The sequence below is a fragment of the Barbatula barbatula genome, assembly GCF_947034865.1.
Source record: "Barbatula barbatula genome assembly, chromosome: 1".
NCBI lineage: Eukaryota > Metazoa > Chordata > Actinopteri > Cypriniformes > Nemacheilidae > Barbatula > Barbatula barbatula.
In genome coordinates, this window is record NC_136766.1 from 5,484,381 (window position 1) to 5,504,933 (window position 20,553).

Genomic DNA, 20,553 nt, shown 5'->3' on the forward strand with positions numbered 1-20,553 from the left:
TGAATATTAATGTACGTATTTCAATGGGAAACTATAATGATGTTGCAGTATACTTATTGGGGATTACATCTTTTTATATGTAGGATAAATATATATTTCACCCAAACTGTGTTAAAAGAGGTCTGTGATGTATTTGCCCTTAATATTACTTTTTGATTGTATTTTTCTTACTTTTGAAGAGTAACCTGTGAAATACAGACTCCATAAAGTCTAACAAACACGTTCTAATCTTTTGGCTTTGTGGTGCTTTAACCATTCTCAAATTAATAAATATTCTGCAGTCTTTCCCTGGTGGTCCTGGAGGCTTTCTTCACTAAAGTCCTTTATGATCTGCCAGTCTCAGATTACCGGCTCTGAGCAAATAAGTACTTCACATTTCTTACTCCAAACAGAGATGAACAGTGGCAGTTGGCATGGTAAATATTCTGGCTTCATATTAGATTTAATCAGATTTTGCTAATGACCATTTTTGATCACAGTGGTGAGAGTCAGACTCCATGAATAGTAAAAACTTGAATTCTTATATCATTACATAAAAAAGGATAGGAAATTCTTGGCACAAAGCCTCCAAGTCTTATCTGCATGCCAGAAATAATACCACTTTATGTCTGGAACTATGGTTTTACATAACATCTTGCCCTGTTATCAACTGACTTTCATGAAAAATATATTTTCTCTTGTTGACGTGATCATGGTGTGGCTTTACTCTGTTTTCTTTCTTTTCTTTTTTTTTTGTTGGAGGACAGTTTTAACAACGATTCTACATTCTACATGTGCTTTTATCCAAAGCGACTTACCAGTAGGATGGATATATAAACATTTTGTCAACAAGCTAAACATATGATTGGTTTACAAGGCCATGCAACCAGGAGGATTAAAGCTGCAGTGAGCAAAGGAGAGAATGAACAACAAGATTTTTGTTTTAAGACACAATACATTGACAGGTTAGTCAAATAAATGCAGAACATGTTGTTCTATAAGAAAGTTATTTTTTCAAATACTGATACACTGTGTACAAAATAAACAAACACCTGTATTATTTAACTACCTGTTGAAAATGTCAGCAGTTGGCACCTAAAAGATTAGTAGGCACGTTCAAACTTTTCCGCAACTCACGTATGCTTTTGTAAATAGGTTTACAAATCATTTTAAGAACCGAGTAAGTGTGTCTCAACATTTAATCTTCCTCTATGTGTGGTCGTTTTTATTCTGAACATAAATTCTTACGATTTCTAATAAAAACGCATTAGATGCTCGTTACTTTGAAACCCTTGAGAACGCAGCGGTTAACGCTCCTCGGGAAGGTCTCTGAAAAATGACGCCAAAAGAGGGCCGGACTCCAACTTTTGTGGTTTTACACCCACCGAAGTCAGTTTCAGATATCGAGAAGGAGAAAGTTCATCTCTCGCAGTCTGGAGGAGAGCTGCGCAGGAGGATGGTCACTGGAGATTATGTGTGCGTAACGCTGCGCGGTGGCGCGCCATGGGGCTTCAGACTGCGCCAGAGCGCACAAGAACAGCAACATCCTCTTCAGGTGTTCGAGGTGAGACTTCAATATATTTCTGAAGAACACTGTCCATAATGTAATAATGGCAGACATTGTTTTTTCCTTTCTATGACTTTATTTTTTTGGTGTTAGTTTTTTTAAATAAAGCATCCATAATTTTAGTATTAGTTTAAAAAATTGAAAAGTTCAATGGTGTATGTCATGTGATACTTTTAGTTTAACATGACAGTAAAGTTTTGTTCCTGGATGATATTGGATTGGTTTAGGATACATTTGAGTATCAAGTTTGTTGCCTATGGTTAGACTAAATAGTCTCCAGCTAATGATGCAGTTATATAAGACCACAGAACAATGACCACTTACTGTTTTCTTTCTGGGTTTATGTGCAATGTTGTTAGCGGCTGTTACTGTTAGTTGATTATGTTGATAACCTCAAGTGGCCACCAACAGAGGTTAGGTTGGCCAGTTTGATTTGATAAATGTTTATTGGCCAAGTTGTTTTTCTTTAGGTGAGTTTTATAGGGGGATCTGAGCTGCGCAGGCTCTGCCTGTCTCTCAGACTTGAGCAAGGGTCCTTATATGGTCACAGCAAAGCTAACAAAGTTTGCTGGCCAAGTTCAGACTATCTGTTATTACTTAGTTATCAAGAATCTAAACTGTTAGTGTTGAGGGGCTTTAACTGTTGAAATGTCACAGAATGTGTACATTACAGAGGTGACGATAAGAGTTTATCAGTTTTACTTTTTTAGACATGAAACACATAAAACATCAATCTTATATGTGAGTCGCATTTGTCAATAGTAAGTTCTGCAGAAGACAAAAAATATATTTTAAGGAACGTTGATAACCAACATTTATTGCCATTGTACGGACACAAAGCACTGAGGCATTTCTCAAAACATCTTCTTTTGTGTTCCACAGAAGAGTCATATACAGTTTTGAGCAACATGAGGGTGAATAAATGATGACATCATTTGTATCATTTTGATCCCTTTAAGGCAGAAATATTTTGTAGCTGCATAAAACGTTTGCACCAGATACACTATTTATTTTATAATTCAATAAAACAATAATAGCCATTTATGTGATCGTGTTGCTTATATAGTCCCCAATTGAATGATTACAGGTTTTCGTAGACTCAATACTTTAGCTTTGGCACTCATTTAAGAATGATATTAACCAAAAGTTAAACCCTCATAAAGGTATAACTACACTGTGCTGACCCGCTGGCAGCTAACAACTAGTGTCTCATAACCATTACATACTGGATTTCAGTAAACCTTATTTCTCTGTCAAAACAATTCCTTTGAAATAAAGTCCACTAAAGACACCATTAAAGTAATCTGGAGTGGATTTATGCCGTCTGCTCAAACACATACTTCTGATATTAGCTTATTCATGGTTTTTAAGCAAAGCAGTATGTCAGGGTTTAGTTTTGATTGATACTGTAAACAAGTTACAGTGTTTTTTATATTCAAATTTGTATGTTCCTTTGTGTTTTAAATTATTTAAATAATATGGCAGAATTACTAACAAAGAGACTCACAGGAGACTTTATCGATTCCACGTTCAAATTCGGAACCTTTCAAAGCATAAAACTGGCAAAGTTTTGGAACTTTGATGTGCGGTAATATATTTTTGGATGGGCTAGAATGGGAACATTTAACAGTTAAGCCAAAATGACAAATTCTGTCATCATTTGTTTTGCCTCATCTCAATCAAAACGTGTAGAAGACTCTTTCTTCTGTGGAACCGAAAAGAAGATATTTCGAGAAATGTCTCGGTGGTTTCGTGTCCATACAATGGAAGTCAACAGGGGTCAATGTGGATTGGTTACCAACATTCTTTAAAATATCTTCTTTTGTGTTCTGCAGAAGAAAAAATATGAAATAAGTTTCCTGAGAAATAAATTAATTTAATAAATTAATTTAAGTTAAATGTCTGAAGTTTGAAGTCCCATAAGTCAAGATATGTTTTCGAAATCAGCTAGAATTTATCTTAGTTTCTATTTGTCCTGATTTGTACTATTCTTTTAGCCGGGTGGTCAAATGTTTGCCTGCACTGCTATGAGAGAACCTGGGTTGATGGTATCACAGATACTTGCCTTCTCAGCACCTCTTTGTAGAGTAATCTCTCGTCTGTGTCATCTGGGAGACATACCTTTTACCTGACTCGAGATATTTTTAAAGAGCTGAAAGGCAAACTGACCACAGAAACGTTTCTAAAATTGTATGTAAGAAGAAGCTGTGAAATACTGTTGCTGATGGACATTTGTTCATTGTGATCCCAATGGTGTCACACACTGAAGGGTGTTTGTTTCTAGCACGATTATGAGGATTGAAAGACGGCATATCTGTATTTGTATTTGTATACCCCATGCAGTGTGACCAAGTAAAATGTATTTTTTGCTTCTCTGCACAAAATAGATATTTCGCTTCAAACATTTATTAATCGCCTAAATATATTTTGCAGGCTTAACATGGCAAAGACCTTTGGTTCACCAAAAGTCCGCTCCTTTGTTCTATCAAGTCATGATTTATGACATAGACAAGAGGGCTTAATGTGGGCCAAGCTGTGAGTTCATTTTCAGTACAAATGTATACCGTCCCCGTTTGAAAGTGCACCTACAAAAATATTTTGACAACAACCAGTTAGATCTATGGAAAGTTTCCAGCAATCAGCAGTGATGAATTATGCTTGACCTTAAGCCATTTAGCCTGTGATTCTCATTTTTTCTATCACGCACCTCCTTTGTAATTAGAAAAATGTCTAGTGCACCCTACCACACAAATAGTAAATGTTGGCTCTCGTGTATACCGTATCATCTAAATTTCTGCTAGATTTATACACACACACACAAACTCCATCTTACCGCTACGGCACAAGTACATGCTCGGTTAATGTGGATTTAACAACAGGAACCTGACAAGCTGTGGACCACCATGGTTCATTTTACCTGAAATGTCTGTTGGAGTTTCAGAATGATAATTGCTGTAAGCTGTGGAAGAAAGAGCCGAGAGGTACGTGAGAACTTTCCAGTAGTGAGGTTTCCAGCACATTGTTTTTAATCAGTGTGCATGAGAACAAAATGATTGTGGTTTCTTTTTCACAGTTGTGTAATAAAATGTAAGTCGGTTTGACAGATAATGTTTGATTATACCGTCTATGTAACAAAGATCTCCTGTGGAGTCACTTTTAAGCCAAAGAAAGATTGTTTATGATGTTTTAGTGCATTTGGGAAAGCGTATCTTTCGATTTATAAATACTATTCTAATCAAATCAATTTCGATACAATGTATCAAGCCCTTTGTTTCCCTTTCAAACTGCATGAACTACTGTAACATTTTTAATGTAATAAAAAGGTTGTTGTCTCTTCATCTAAGACCGTACGGTATACTCTTGGTATGGTCTCTGGCATTGGTGCTTGGTTTGCAATTGTGTTTACGGTTGAAGAATGTTTCTTCAGTTCTTTATTATCTTGAGTTCTTGAATATTGTAACATTTCCTGTTTGTTGCAGTCCATTTAAATCAAATTGCATTTACCTTCCTGGTCACATTACACATGTCAGACACCAACGGCTTTCCCTCCTTTTTTGGATTGGAATTATTGTGCTCATCTGGCAGCGGAGCCGGTCTCTTATTTGAGCAGTGACAGGCACTGTACCTTTCTGTACTGCCCTTATACGGAGACCAGTGCTGTTACTCCAATACCACTGGCTTTAAAAGGCTTTCCTATTTTTAAAGACAAAATACAGCATCATTGCTGAGCAGTTGCTATTTTTAATACATTTTAACGGGTATATAAATGTACATAAATTGGTAATGTATTTCTTTGCAAATGTTAAACTGAGAACAGATGCAGAGCAGTTGCACAATGTCTTTTTATTCGACTGACCTCTAGTGACGATTTATAGGAAACGCAGGGCAGGAACAATGACTGTAACACAATGCCAAAACCAAAATATAGCTGCAAGCAGCAATTATCGGGTTTCGAGAAGTTTAGGTAAGTAAACGTCGACCAGTCTCAGGGATGGCAAACTAACATGTCCACAATCGACAATACAACCCCACACCCAGAAAAACGAGTCAAAGGGTCAGCATTGGCTCATACAGACCCAGGCATGCTCACACACACATGCACATATAGGACATAGATTACATTTTCTCATATCAAGTCATTCGTATAATTCAGTAGCGAGACTCACGTTATCAGGATAAATTAGTCAAATCCATTTCAGAAATGGCCCTAACACACATCCTCAATGAATGATAGGCCTTTAGACCCAGAATTTTGACTTAGGTGATCAGTAACGGTCTATGCAGACTACGCATGCTTACAAAGACATGTATGAAAAGCCCATTTGAATGAATATTTCGCCTTTTGGACTTTTATGAAGCTATGCCTCTTCTGATGAGCATGCTTGTTTTGAGTCATAATATGTATAATACTACTTAATTGCAAGTCAGTTGGATTATTTATTAAGGAGTAGCAACCTTTAACGTACATTATTCATGTTAATATAAAAAAGGACCCTGTAATGGTCACACAACAAAAAAAACTCAACATGTTTTTAATCATTGTTGACCTAGAGAGTCCAGAGAATTCTACTATGGTGGAAATTTTGAAATTGCTTGAAAATCAAAGAACTAGTTTGCAAAAGTACGATTTTAACATCATCAGCAATAACTCCTGAACCATTTGATTGACATCAACAGATCAAGAGGCAAATTTGTTCAGAATGAGAAGAGCTATCATATGATATCAATAGTTTGTGTGTTTGTCAAATGTCACGTGATACACAATTGTTTAAGTAATGAAATACACGTCAATTTTGCCATTTTTACTGTTTTAGCGCCACCTAGTGTCCAAACGCCACCTTCTTTTGAAGGTGACCTCAGAGTGATGGTCTACACATTTATTCCAAGCCCCATGATGATGTGTTAAGCCGTTCTGGATTTATGGCCATTTTAATGTGATAGGCTCCGCCCAGTTCAGTTTTTGCCCCCCCCTACCGTGTATGAATATAAATTTCAACTTTTTTTCAATGATTATTTACATTCACACTCCACAGAAGTCATCTGCATTGGTTTGGTTCCGATCGGTTGAAAAACCAAGGACTAGTTCGCGAAAGTAGATTTTTGACATCGTCAGCGATAACTCACGAACCGTTTGATTGACAGAAGCGTGTCAGGAGACAAAGTTGTTCAGAATGAGAAGAACTATCATATGATGTAAATAGTTTGAGTATATGTCAAATGTCACGTGATACACAATTGTTTATGCACTCTAAAACCGTTACTTCGCCCCCCGGTGGCCGAATGAGTTCATATTTCTTACAGACCTTCAGGACCACGAGTCGAACAAGCCCAGCGAGTGTCATTTTGATCGGCCCCTGTTAACCCTGTGTAATGAGTGCTCAAAATTCATTGGCCGATAGCGGCCATGTTTTTTGAGAAACGTCAAAGTCCTTTTATACAGTCACGGTGCATGACACAAAGACACACCATACCAAATAATAAGTCAATCGGGCAAACGGTTGCGTAGTTAGAGCCTTTTTCGACTTCTTTGCTATTATAGCGCCACCTAGTGACCAAACACCGATTCTTTTTTATTGTTACCCCGGACTGAGGGTCTACATATACGGTCTAAGCCCCGTGAAGATAGCTCAAACGGTTCACGAGTTATGGTCATTTTAGTGAAACAGGCTACTTCCGGTTCGGACGTTTTGATGCCCCCTAGGGACCCTGAATCGAAATTTCAACTTCCTTTTATGATTATTCATATTCACACTCCACAGAATTCATCAGCGTTGGTTTGGTTCCGATCGGGCAAAAATCCAGGGACTAGTTCATTTTTTTTTTTTTTCATAAAATGCAAATTAGCGGAAAAATTTGCATACCGGAAATGAAATCGGAGATATACGTTTTTTAAGTTTGGAGCCAAGGATTCCAATGACACCAAACACTTTGTAGTGCGACATCCGGTTTACGAGCATTGAGCCCAAACGCATTGGCCATCGCTATAGCGCCACCTATGGACCGACATGGCTGGCTCCGAGTATCTGAGTAGCGTGCAAGACTACAACCATCCGACAAAGTCTCGAGTTTCTACGACTTACGGTTTGGGCTGGGCAACGCGTTTTATGGCGGAATAATAATAATAAGAAGAAGAAGAAGAAGAAGAAGAATAAAAATCCTTACAAAAACAATAGGTTTTCAGCACTTCGTGCTCGAAACCCTAATGATATGAGCACACAAGATGATGATATGATTTTTAAATACGTTTTCTGATTTTTCAGAATGAATGTTACCCTCATAAATGTATTTTTCCTCTCATTTTGACAACTAAACACGTGCGTTTATTTTAACAGTATTTTATCTATTGCTCGTTTACCTTTGTAATTGGTTATTTGTTTAAGTCACATGCGATCACATGAAGCTGTTGATTATCACGTGATGTGTGCAACATGTCTTGGCCCGAGTTTGAATCAAATAAAGTAGCTAAATGCCCTTTTTGATTTTGATGCCCTTTTTGATTTTACAAAATCAACTGAAAAGCAAAGCTTCGCCATACACCGCTTACGCAAGGTCATCTTGGTATTCATTGTTTTTACATTTTGTACTGATTTAAAACATGTTCACGCAAACCTTTACCAATATTAATTCGCCATTTATGTTGCTTGGCATCTTGCTATCATGTGCTGTGTTTTATTGTACCCTGCACTCATTAATGGTGACAATTTGGAGGGACAATTGCTCGGCCGAGGATTTGACCTTTTAGCGGAGCTGATTTATGACAGACTTAAAGTTACAAAGGACTGATATTAAATCTTACGTCGAAATGCTTATGCCAGGCTAATGGGACACACACCACTGTGTAGTCATTGGACACGCAGCTGTTGTGATTTGTGAAGTAGAGACACTTGGTCTAAATTAAGATACACAGTCTCCAGTCTCTAAGGGAAATAATGGAATCATCAAATAAAAGAAGAAAATATTTTTTTTACCTTTGCATAATTCTCCTGCATCTCATACTTTTATTTGTTTGTTTAATTGAGAAAATAAAGTAAGAATCTCACAAATGTCTCTTTTGGTGTTTCAGTAAATTGACCATGTTCATCTTTTTTGCATTTCATTACGTACAATCCTTAAGGATGTAGCTGGACCGTTACTGTAAATAAATCTGTGTTTGTTATCTTTCCTATAGATAGAGGGGGACAGCTGTGCGGCTCTGGCGGGATTGTGTGAGAATGATGAGTTGTTGTCAGTAAATGGCAAGTCGTGCTCTAACCTTAGTCTCTCAGAGGCTATTGATCTCATTGAGGCATCAGCTGACTGTCTACAGCTGCTTGTCAAAAGGTACTCTTTTGCTTGGACAAATATGCCTTAGATAAATACTGAGCTCTTGTTACTGCTTTAACTTAAAACTTTACAATGTATGTCTTTTGAACTTATTATGAAATCAAAAGCAGCAATTTCACATCTACTGTATATTCAATATACCGTTATGTAATATATTGACAGTTAATATGTAGGGTTTTTTGCTTTGGGGTGTGAACTAAGCTTTTTGTATAATAATGACATAACATATAAACCTCGTCTAATAATGGATACGTTGCGCTGAATGATGTATTACTTATTTGAATTGTTTATCATCATTTACGGATTTTCTCGATTTATTGACCGTCCTGACCTTTTAAGTAGACAGACGCTCATTGTGTATTCATTGAATTCAAACCAACTATACATGTTTCAGAGACATACAAGGTATTCTTGTGTCTACGTTTTAATATTCATGTCCCCTCAGCGTTAACTGAAAGTGTAAGTTTTTAGGTCATTTTGTTTGCTTACATGTGAAGAGGACGTCTTGAGTTTCGAATGAGTCTAAACATCAGCATGTTTTAACTGTGATCTCTTTGCTGTAGATGCTGTAGCCAACCTTCAAAGAGTCTGAAATCAGTTAGTACCACTTTATGCATCCCATCCCCATCCAGGCCCCGTGACCCACAGGAACTGTACTTCTTTGAATCCCAGGACGAAGCATATTATGGGGAAACCGACAGTGATGCGGAGAGTCCCGGAGGGACTCGGCTGATCCGGACTCAAGTTCAAATACCTACTTCTAGGAGTAAAGGTAGAAACAGCTATGCCCCGAGAGGAGGAGACACCAGAATAGAGGTGACCCCAGGATCTGTGGTCAAATTGCAACTGTCCCTCTCCGAGACCACCCTCGAAGAGCCACAGTGTACTTCACTGGGCAGTGCTAGTGGAGCTGTGGGAGACGTACATCATAAAAATACAACTGAGATCTTTACTACTTTTACCCCGGGATTCCCCCTTTTTATTCCCCGACAAGACCGGCAGCCTCTCGGGCAACGGGGCGTGTTGGTAAGCAAGACCCCAACTTTTGAGAAACAATTTCGGGTAACAGTACAACGATTATGTGGTTCTGAAAAGGAGGGGGCAGATGCCAGTGACCGGTTGGATTCTCCTGGCGAAGAAGGAGGGCACACTGAAGAAGTTCCCACCTCCTCCTCTGTGTCCTTTGGACTTCCCTCAGAGGAGTGGGACTCCGATTCGGAGAGGGAGGTCAACCATCCCAACAAGCACCGGGCAAGGCACGCCAGTAAGTAACATCTCATTTTCATGATGTTGCTTCTTATAGTGTCGAAGGGTATCTGTTTGCAGTAGTAGACGCGATTTCTTATTTTAAATACTTGGGTTTAAGATATTATTGCTGTAAACTTCTGGTGTTTGTTCACTGATCTAGAATTATAGTTTAAAAAGCACTGACCACACAATTTATGCTATGACTAAGTTTCTTTATAATCCACTGTAAAGCCATTTTCTTGCTTTGTTGTGAATATCGATTCAATCTTTGCCATTCTGTTGTGAAACTTTAAAAGAAAATATATGTGTTAATTAAGGTTTTTTATTAGTTATATATGTGTGTTATAAATGGTTAGAGCTTATATGTTGTGTATACGTCAGTATGTCTATAATATTGTATATTTTTAGTTTTAGATAAGATTTCTCAAATAGAATTGATTCGCTGAGTAGCTGTAATCGGGTGGGGGCTTACAGGGTGACATGACTGGTGAAGTTAAGAATAAAACACGGGCATGCTAATGATGCTTGCAGAAGTGCCATTTGACAGACACCAGCATGTGCGACACCGGCCCGTTACCCGATCCTTAAAAATTGGCCATCTTAGCAGCACTGAAAAGGGGAAGCACTCGTCTATCACTATTTCCACCCTGAGGCTAAAAAAATGAGATTCAGAAACTTAAGATGGTTAGTTTTCAGGTGTGCGTAGTCTAGGCTATATTGAAAAGATTAACAAAGACATCTAGAAGGAACATTGTGCCTTTCATTTTACACACAGTGGAACTGTGCATCTTGTTGCCTTTGACATGAAAGGGTGATTTAACAGTGTTTAACAACACACATATGGGCTTATATTAGCACCCTGGCACTAGCAAACCTTGACATGGACTATTTTTACTTTTTTTTTCACCAGGTCTGCTATTGGCTTAGTGTAACATGTTGTAGAAACACATTAACAGCTGCAAGAGACTTATGGTAATGTCAGGATGTTATACATGGATCAGAGATTTGGTTAATTGGTGACCGTGCTTGGGGAATTGACTTATTAGGTCATTGTCTTATGTGTGCCAGGAGACCCACAAATTCAATTTTATTATTAAAACAGCAACATCATTTTATTAGGATTGAATATAAATATAAATTACTATTTTCTAAAATGAAATCCAACAGCATTTTTTTACAAACAATTATGTATCTGGTATCACATTAGTTAAGACTAAGATAGCTTGACGTCTCAAATGAAATGATTTATTGGCTGCTCAGATAACCGTGCTATTTTTATGCATCATATACAGTTAACTAGGCCACCAGAAGCAAGCATGTGCAGTGTCCTTCCTTTATGACCTATACCCTAAACCCCCTCCCTTTTTTTTATCAATTTTAGGGCTCCGGCGTAGCGAAAGCCTTTCAGAGAAGCAGTTGAAGGAGGCCAAGTCTAAATGCAAGCGTATCGCTCTCCTCCTAACTGCTCCTGCCCACAACCCGAATAATAAGGGGGTGTTGATGTTCAAGAAGCATAGACAAAGGGCCAAGAAGTATACACTTGTAAGCTACGGTACTGGTGAGGACGAACCAGATTTTGAGGACAACAGTGAAGACGACAACAAGGAGGCTCACGCTGTTGAAATCACCATTCTAGCCACTGGTGAAACTGAAGTTGATGAGGATTTCTTCACCAATGCCTCGGGCCAGAAAAGGATAGTGAATTTTGACTGGGACACGGGATTACTTGAGATAGAGCGCAAACTCGACAGCCAGCAGGATATGGAAGCGCTACCTGAGACCAAGGGTAAAGGAGCCCTCATGTTTGCTCAGCGTAAGCAACGCATGGATGATATAGTAGCTGAGCATGAAGACTTAAGAAGTAAAGGGATCCCCGTCGAAGGGCTGCAGGTTCCAGACCCCCATCAAATGTATCAACACACCGATGAGCGCACTTACATGCAAGCACAAGAGACCCAGAATTACATGGATGTAAATTTGCATCACAGCATATCAACTCAAAAGCAGCAGCAGCAGCAGCAATACCAACAATATCAAGAACAATATTATCAACAACAACAGCAGCAGCAGCAGGAGCAGCAGCAGCGGCAGTATCAAGACTATCAACAGCAGCTGCAGTACCAGCAACAGTATCAGCAACAGCAAGATTACCAGCAACAAAAAATGTATCAGCATTTGCAATCATGTAATCGACAACAACACTTCCAGCAGCAGCAAGTGCAGCAGTATTCACATCATATGAATGGCATGTCTGATCAGCAAATGAGCGAAACGCAGGTTTCAGTGGCAAACAGGAGTGCCAAGCCATTTTCGGTTCAAAATAGAATGGCAGCTCCATTTTCCCCATCCACAAGTGCAGGTAACCAAGAACAATCTGGGTATACATTGGGACAAGGGGAACAGATTGCTTCCCGTGATGAGCGTATATCTGTGCCTGCTATCAAGACTGGTATCTTGCAAGATACAAGGAGAAGAACTGCAAATAAGCCTATGTTCACTTTCAAAGAGTCTCCCAAGGTTTCACCCAACCCGGAGCTGTTGAATCTCCTTAACAAGGGTAACAGAAAAGCAGGTTTTGAAAATTGCCAAGAAGAAGATTATTTAAGTTTAGGAGCTGAAGCTTGCAACTTTCTTCAGTCTCCAAAGGTAAAACAAAAAACTCCACCACCAGTTGCTCCTAAACCTCACATAAATCCAGTGTGTCCTCCATGGTCTGCTCAGCCAGAAAGTGCTGATCAACCAATTCAACAGCATACTGAAAATAGTGTCTCTGCACCTGCCGAGGCTCCAGCGACTGATGCTGATGTTACTCCTGTCCCTGTGCCTGAAATGGCTGCCCCGACAATGTCAGAGGATCCTAAACTGGCACCTGAGTCCCAGGAGGATTCACACGGCATGGATCAACTTGCTTCAGGTAATGCATGGAAGCAACCCGAATCTCCAATGGAACCAACCCAGCAAACAAAGACTTGGAGTGAGAAACAACCCCAGCAGCAAGTTAGTTCTTCTCATCATGTCCCACCACCCCCTGTGCAGTCAGATCTGTCTGTGAGGTCATGGGATCCAGCTCTCCTCCAAGGTCATCAACAGCCTCCTGCGAGTGCCTGGGGTCCAAATGAGGTCCAACTGCAAGTCCAATCTCAAAAACAGTCTCATGCACACTCACAATGTATGACACAGTCTCAACTCTCTTCAGATGTTCAATTGCAAGCCCCTGCTGCAACACCATCTCAGCCCTCTTGGGGAACACAGACTCAAACTTCACCCCAAACCAAACATCAGTCACCACCGCAAACGCAGCCACAGTCTCAAATTCATTCTTGGGCTCCAGGTCCAAATCAGTCAACACCACAAACCCCATGGTCTCAGGCACCTGAGTCAGCACATCCTTGTCTCAGTGTCTGGCAACAAAATCAAGATCATGTACAGCCATCTTGGGCCCAACAACCGCATATCCAAGAGTCTCAGCCATCTTGGGTGTCAGCCCCTCAGCAACAGCAACAACCTATTTGGGCTCAACCTCAGAGTCAACCCCAACCACCTTGGGTCACTCAAGCCAAACCGCAATTGCCAACACAGCAACTTACAAACGCATGGAACCAACCACAAAGTCCAGTTCAAGCACCATGGTCTCAACAAACTCAAGCACCACCCCATCCCACAGCACTGAGGCAGCATCCCACAAATCATTGGGAACCAATGGCATCCCAGTCCCAACCACAGCCACAGTGGGCACAAGAACCGGCTTCTCAACAGCATTCGCAACAGATAATGAGCACTTGGACACCGGCACAGAGTCAAATTCAGCCATCCTGGGGTCAGACACAGCCATCACCTCAGCCTCAGGTGCAACCTACATGGGCACAGAAACCCCAGCAGCAGGCATCACAGCCACCTGTGAGCCAGTGGACCCCACCCCAATCTCAGTCTCAACCCGTTGTAAATGCTTTGGCATCCCAACATCAGCAAAGCTCAATAAGCATGGCCCAAACAGAAACCCAGAAGTTGCCTTCCCAACCAATCAAGCAATGGAGTCCACCTCAAAACACCCAGCCCACTCCTCCACGCCGAATGAACTCATACACAAGTGGGGCGAAAGTATCATCTCCTACTCCACCAAGTAGTATCATGTCACTCTCTGGTTTTGGTTCGGCTTTCGAGATGCCAGCCTTGCGAGGGAAAGGAGCTGAACTTTTCGCCAAGAGGCAATCTAGAATGGAGAAGTACGTTGTGGATTCCACCACCGTACAGGCAAATAAGGCAAGACCATCTTCACCATCACCTTCTTTGTCAAACTCATGGAGATATTCACCCAATTGCCGGGCTCCCCCTCCGTTGGCGTATAATCCGATTCATTCACCATCATATCCGCCTGGTGCTATCAAGCAGCCTCCTTCCTCCAGCCCTTCGATAAAAAACAAGAACAAAAGCAAACAGAAAGATAAACCTGCCCCAAAACCTCTTCATGTCCTTGATGTCATGAAGCATCAACCCTATCAGCTGATTTCCTCTCTTTTTACTTACGGCCCAGCAGCAGAGAAGCTCGCTGCAGAAAAGGAGGCAGCTGAAAAGCTTTCTGCTCAAAAAGCAGCTGAGGCTCAGTCCCAGGCCCAAATTCAAGCCCAAGCATTAGGTCCTCCAAATCAGAACCAGCAAATTGCATATAATCAAGGTCCTCCCCATTATGGCTTCATGCCACAACATGCCCAGCAACCTTATGGGATGGCTGATCAGTCATCCCCTATGCATGATGGCCCTTACCACCAAGTGCCTCCTAGTACATATCACCCTGTCCTTAATAATTATCAACAACAACCGGTTCAAGTTCCATATCAACAAGAATACAACCCCCAACAAGCATACCAACAGCCTCCTTTAAGTCCTTACCAACAAGCTCCAAGTCCTCCCTACCAACAGCCTTCTTCATCTTCCTATCAGATAGGCCTTAATCCAGTATATCCAGCTGGTCCTGCACTGTCTTGCCAACCAGCCCTTAGTTCCTATACTGTACCATCTACTGTACCAACCTTCCCAGTAGCAGCAAGGGCCGATTCTGCCACAGGGGGCAATTTTGCTGTTGCTCCGAAGCCCAAATTTTCAGCCAAAAAGAGTGCGGCCCAGGTGTGGAAGCCAAGCACTGCTGAAAATGCTGAATGATTTAGTTTTTCCAGTGTTGTTACCTTAAACTAAAAAAAACAAGGATATGGTACAGTATGTAGAGACATAAAGCTTCAAAACACTACCACAAGATCTGTTTGATAAGTAGTACCAAAGAAGGCAGAGAGTTTTCCACCTTGACCTGATATTTGTTTATAGCAGAATGCTCTGCTGAATGTATTTATTTCCTTAGACCTGTGCTACTACAGGTAATATGTTATTGTTCTAATTCAGCTAAAAATAACTACACTGGTATATGTAGTTATGTGTTTTAGACATGGTCAAAGGGAATCAGTGTTGATTGAGTTAGTGATGGAAGAAAACATGAACGCTTAAACAGTCGAAAAGAAAGAGATGGGATTAATGGTCAGATGTGAGGGCCACTGAGTAAATATATAATATTATATAATCAAAATGACTTGTAAAAGAATGGACAGTTTCTGTAATATTGACTAAATAATATTTCACTAGACTATAAAATCATATTATGTACTACCTCAGTGGACAGACAGAATTACATATTGATGAATATGAATAGTTAAATGTGAAGGTATGGATAACAGCGACTGACTGTGCCAAGTAGAGCAAGTGGAAATAAAACAGATTTAGGTGAAAAAATGAATGTACTCCGCATGAGAGTTGTTCAGTTACTAGATTAAATATAGATGTCACTTTGCAAAAGCTGGGACAGAGATCGTAATTTGTATTTTTATGAAGTTAAATAGACTTTGTTGATTGTTATTATTTTTTGTTTGTTTGTTTTATTTTAGGAGGACTTACATTTAGCGTGTTTCTGTTTGTTTTACATTTCTTTGTTTAGCAGAATATAAAGAACATCAACGAAAACTGATATAAAGTTTAAAAACACAATTTTTAAAAACAAATACAAATATTCAACAAATTGTTCATTTAGATTTGAACTGCTGTCTCCTGATTCTTTTTTATTTCTTTTTATTTTTTGTGTGATTTTATTCTTCAAAGTGCACTATTTGTAAGATATACCACAGTGCCATTAAAATGAATGTCCTTCAAGTTTTGTTTGCTTTTCTTTACTTTTGCATGGTCCTCTGTCACTTCCATCTTTCCTTGCATTACTTTTGCACCTTCACCACTCTCTGTTTCCACACTTCATCTTAGACAGTCCGTAGTAAGTGTCAGTTTAAAAACAGTACTTCAACATATCAGCAGTTTTGGCATCTGAGATCAGATACAACAGTCTTTTGTCCCAAAGGTAAGATTCTTAAGTTTAGAATATGCATATTTCACATGATTATGTTCTATAATGATAATGAATATAAAAATCCTGTTCACTTCTATTTCTTGAGATAAGACTTGATGTCTGACTCAAATAAACCCACAGACATGCCAGCAGGATTAGTGTTGCTCTAAATATGGGCCTGTGTTGCATCATACTTTCGAGGAGCTAAGTAATACACATTTATAACCAGAGAAAAGTGGCAATGATTTAAACGAACGCCCTGCCAGGCCTGATCCAGCAACTATATTTAGAGAAATGTGATCTCTGGTCCCATGATCCGTAAGTGACGAGAGGTTTGTGGCACCTGTCCCTTGATATCAGTTTTGACTTGTTCATTTATGTTTTAATAAAACGTGGAAGTAATCAAAATTATTCCATGTGTTTATTTACACCTTTGTTTCTTTCCATCATCTTTTACCTTTTGTCCACATAACATTTTCATAGAATTTTAGTTTTAGCTGCATTTTACAAACGGCATGAAAGCGCATAAATCACTTGTACTATATTAGCATGACATTTGTTATTCTAAAACGTTTTACTTTTTAATTGCTTTTAACTTCTCAAATCAAATGTAGTAATTGAAGAGCCCTGCAACGTCACATCTTAACCAGCTGGAGGCAGCATAGTCTCTTGTTCAGCTTTGTTCGGTGCCATCTTGATTTATTTCTTTTGGACACCTGGTAGAACTACAGGACAAAACAAATCTTGAAGGGTCTCTGTTATCAAATTAAAAGCTGGTAGTAAAAGGTAAAGATGGAATTTTAATTGAGATATTCAGCCATTCGAAGATGCTCAGAATCAGCCAATTAAAGACAGATAAATGTCATTTTTAAGTAATCCTTGACCAAACCAGATCATTAAGGAAACGTAACAAGTCCCAACCAATTTTAAGAGGCTTACACACACATTTACACATGTGGTCAACTTTGCATTTAATCTATTTCAAATAATGACAATTAATCTTATTAAATATTAACTCAAACAATTTGATTGTTTCAGGTGCTTCGGAGCTCATCCTTGTCACCACCTGTTAGACTTCCAGCAGTGTGCCTGAGCCCAAGGTCAGTTTCATCTTCTCCCTCCCCAAGACATGTTCCTCCAATGGGGCAGACCACCCGGCTTGACCGAGGTCGCAAATCTCCCACCCCCTGGGAAGCTGCATCGCGCCACCCCCTGGGCCTGGTGGACGAAGCCTTTGCGTTCCTGGACATTCAGCAGTCGATAGCCTCCAGCCTGCGCTATGCGGCACAGAGTAAGATTTTACCCGAGCCCCCCGCCGAGTGGAAAGCGAAGGTTGCGTATGAGCCTCTGTCAAAGTACCAGAAAGATAGTTTGAGGCAATCACCATTGTCATTTCCATCCCCAACTAAGAGCACAGCATCAGCACCGGCCGGTCCCATCCCATATGGGTCACCGTTTAGACAGTGTGCAGCACAGAGATCGGTGACAGAGGAAAGTCTCAGGCTCTCACAGGGCGATCACAAGGAAATGGGGCCTTACGGACCGAGACTCAATAAAGACAAAGATAGCAGCACATGGAGGCGTTAAAGGGATAGTTTGCCCAATATTTAACCTCTGATCATTTATACATCCTCGTGTTATTCAAAACCTTTAATAATATGTTCAGACAGTTGGAGTCAATTGGGGCCGGTTTCATTCGGTTACTGACGTTCTTCAAAGAATCCTCTAGGTTTGTAATGACATGAATGTGAGTAAATAATTGGGTTAACTGTCCCTTTAAGTTAGGGAACCTTTTTGCAGGCTGTGAATGTGAAAGGAAAAGAGAATGGATCTTGTAGGCTACATTAAAACGAGAAAACCTACAGCGAACATAAAAGCAAAATAGAAAGTTGTTGAAAGAAGCGAATTGGGCTATATGGTCATAAAATGTCAGAAGCGTAAGTCTTAAAGTATAAATGTTAATTGACAATGCCTATTTTTTCATGAAATATTGCAGCGTTTATTGTAAAAAGTTTGTAAAGATTTGTGTTCCCCATATAATCTTTAGGTAAAATCGGAAAATGCACTTCATTCCTGTATTAATGACTTTCCATGTTAAATGACGTATGTTAGACTCCGTTAACTCCTAGAAATTCCATTTCACTTGGAAATGCTTCAAAATACAAACACAACTTTAAAGGACTTTAAACATGTGTAAGACTTTCAGTGTTGAGTGTTTATTGTGAAACAACATTTTGGGCATGATTGTAAATACAGTACATGCTAAACATATAAAAATATAGATGCAAAAATGGATGCAAGTTTATTTTGAATAGATCAACTGTGCATTTAATTCATTTAACCGTGTTTGTGCGCTACAAAGCTCTAAATTAATCAGAAATTGTTGAATCACTAAACAGCAAACAGTGCTTGTAACATACGTTTCATTTTAAAGGATTAAAATCACTCTCTTGTGATCCAACATGACCCTTTTTCACAAATGCACTCTTAAAAAAAACATTTGCCATTCGCAGAGTGTGACACGTCATGAAAATTCTTTACATTGTTTTACTGTGATTGTAGTTATGAATCAAATGTTTGATTTTTGTTTGAGATTTTGATACATTGTAAACTGTTTGTGCTGCAGGGTTCATTTATGTGACAATGCTTCATGAAGATGCATGCACTTAATTCACAGTTTGCTCATCATAGGAACTGTAGTTTTCAGTAAGCTAAACTTTGTCAATTTGTTTATTTGTAAATGTTGATTTGGGCACTTATAGATAGTTGAGCTGTCAAGTGCATCTGACGGAAAGAAAAGCAAACAGTTTAACATTTGACATTTTCTGTCTACAGCTCCAATTGTATGTGAATTTGAATGACACACAATTTTGTGATTCACTTCTATTAAAGTAAAACGTTCAAATATCTCAGCATATAGTGTTTTTGAAATCTATTAACTAATGTTTTTGGAAGAGAAAATATGCCGCATAGCTTGAAAGAAATCAGTGCAGAGAGATGTACTTTCAGCTCTAACAGTTGCTAACATCTTTGAAGGCAGAATCACAATATGGTCCTGAAATTAATCTTGCTATTCATTACAGCAAACATGTAAATAAGAGTGTGCAATTCCAGTTGTATTGCATTTAACCATAAGCATTTACGTACATGCACCACAAATGAAAAGTGTAAATGAACTTAATGCAAAACAGTGAAATTACAAAATTACAGAAAAGTGGTCAAATTAATGATGACGAGGATGATGTTTTAGGCATTTAGCAAATTCTTCCATCAGACTATTTTTTATTAAAATGCAATCTTATGATTAAAAATGATTGAATCACTCAATTAAATAATTTTTAAAATTAAAAATTAAATTAACATTTTACGTTTTATAACGACAAAGCTGTGAACTTAAGTAGTGAAAAAATGGCTAGGAAATGTGAAGTTAGTTTTGAGGAAATGTCTAGAATCATCTGCTTGCACTTGAGTAAAGATTTTATTTTAATGCAAAGGCATTTTCCTTCTAAATCTAAATATATTTTCTTTTTTTGTGAGTGAAAACAGTTTCTTAATGTAATATATAATCGCACAAAATGTGTTATATCTGTCATACATGAAGTATTATATATAAGTAAAAATTTTAATTTAATTTAATTTAATTTAACTTAATTGTATTTTATTCGAATCGAATCGAATCGCATCGCATCGCGTTGCATTGCATTGCATTGCATTGAATTGCTTTGGAATGAATTTGAATTTGAATTTGAATTTGAATTTGAATTTGAATTTGAATTTGAATTTGAATTTGAATTTGAATTTGAATTTGAATTTGAATTTGAATTTGAATTTGAATTTGAATTTGAATTTGAATTTGAAAATATGCTATCGGTAATGCAAGGGTAAAGTTTAAATTCCTAAGAACCAGACCCCCACAGTCCAGATCCCATGCAGAATCCTCATCAGAAACCTCCTGCCACTTGTTGCCCAAAAAACCCTTGCTGATTCGGACCCCAAGTACGACGCTCTAATGAATGAACTGTACAAACACAGTGAAGTCATCTTCAGAACAGATACCTAC

The 20,553-nt window shown here is 38.9% G+C and overlaps 1 protein-coding gene across 2 annotated transcripts; it reads left to right on the top strand.

Moving 5' to 3' along the window:
* Window positions 1-1,415: 1,415 nt before the first annotated feature.
* On the top strand, window positions 1,416-19,401 carry synpo2a (synaptopodin 2a). 2 transcript variants are annotated; one of them, XM_079461088.1, is made up of 5 exons: window positions 1,416-1,543; window positions 8,715-8,866; window positions 9,433-10,133; window positions 11,499-14,377; window positions 17,532-19,401. In XM_079461088.1, exons 1-5 carry the CDS (start codon window positions 1,436-1,438, stop codon window positions 18,078-18,080), a joined length of 4,389 nt encoding a protein of 1,462 aa, XP_079317214.1. In that variant the 5' UTR covers window positions 1,416-1,435; the 3' UTR covers window positions 18,081-19,401. The 2 variants fall into 2 exon arrangements, with proteins under 2 accessions (XP_079317214.1, XP_079317213.1); XM_079461087.1 differs by lacking the exon at window positions 17,532-19,401 and having other exon boundaries at window positions 11,499-16,299.
* The last annotated feature ends 1,152 nt before the right edge of the window (window positions 19,402-20,553 follow it).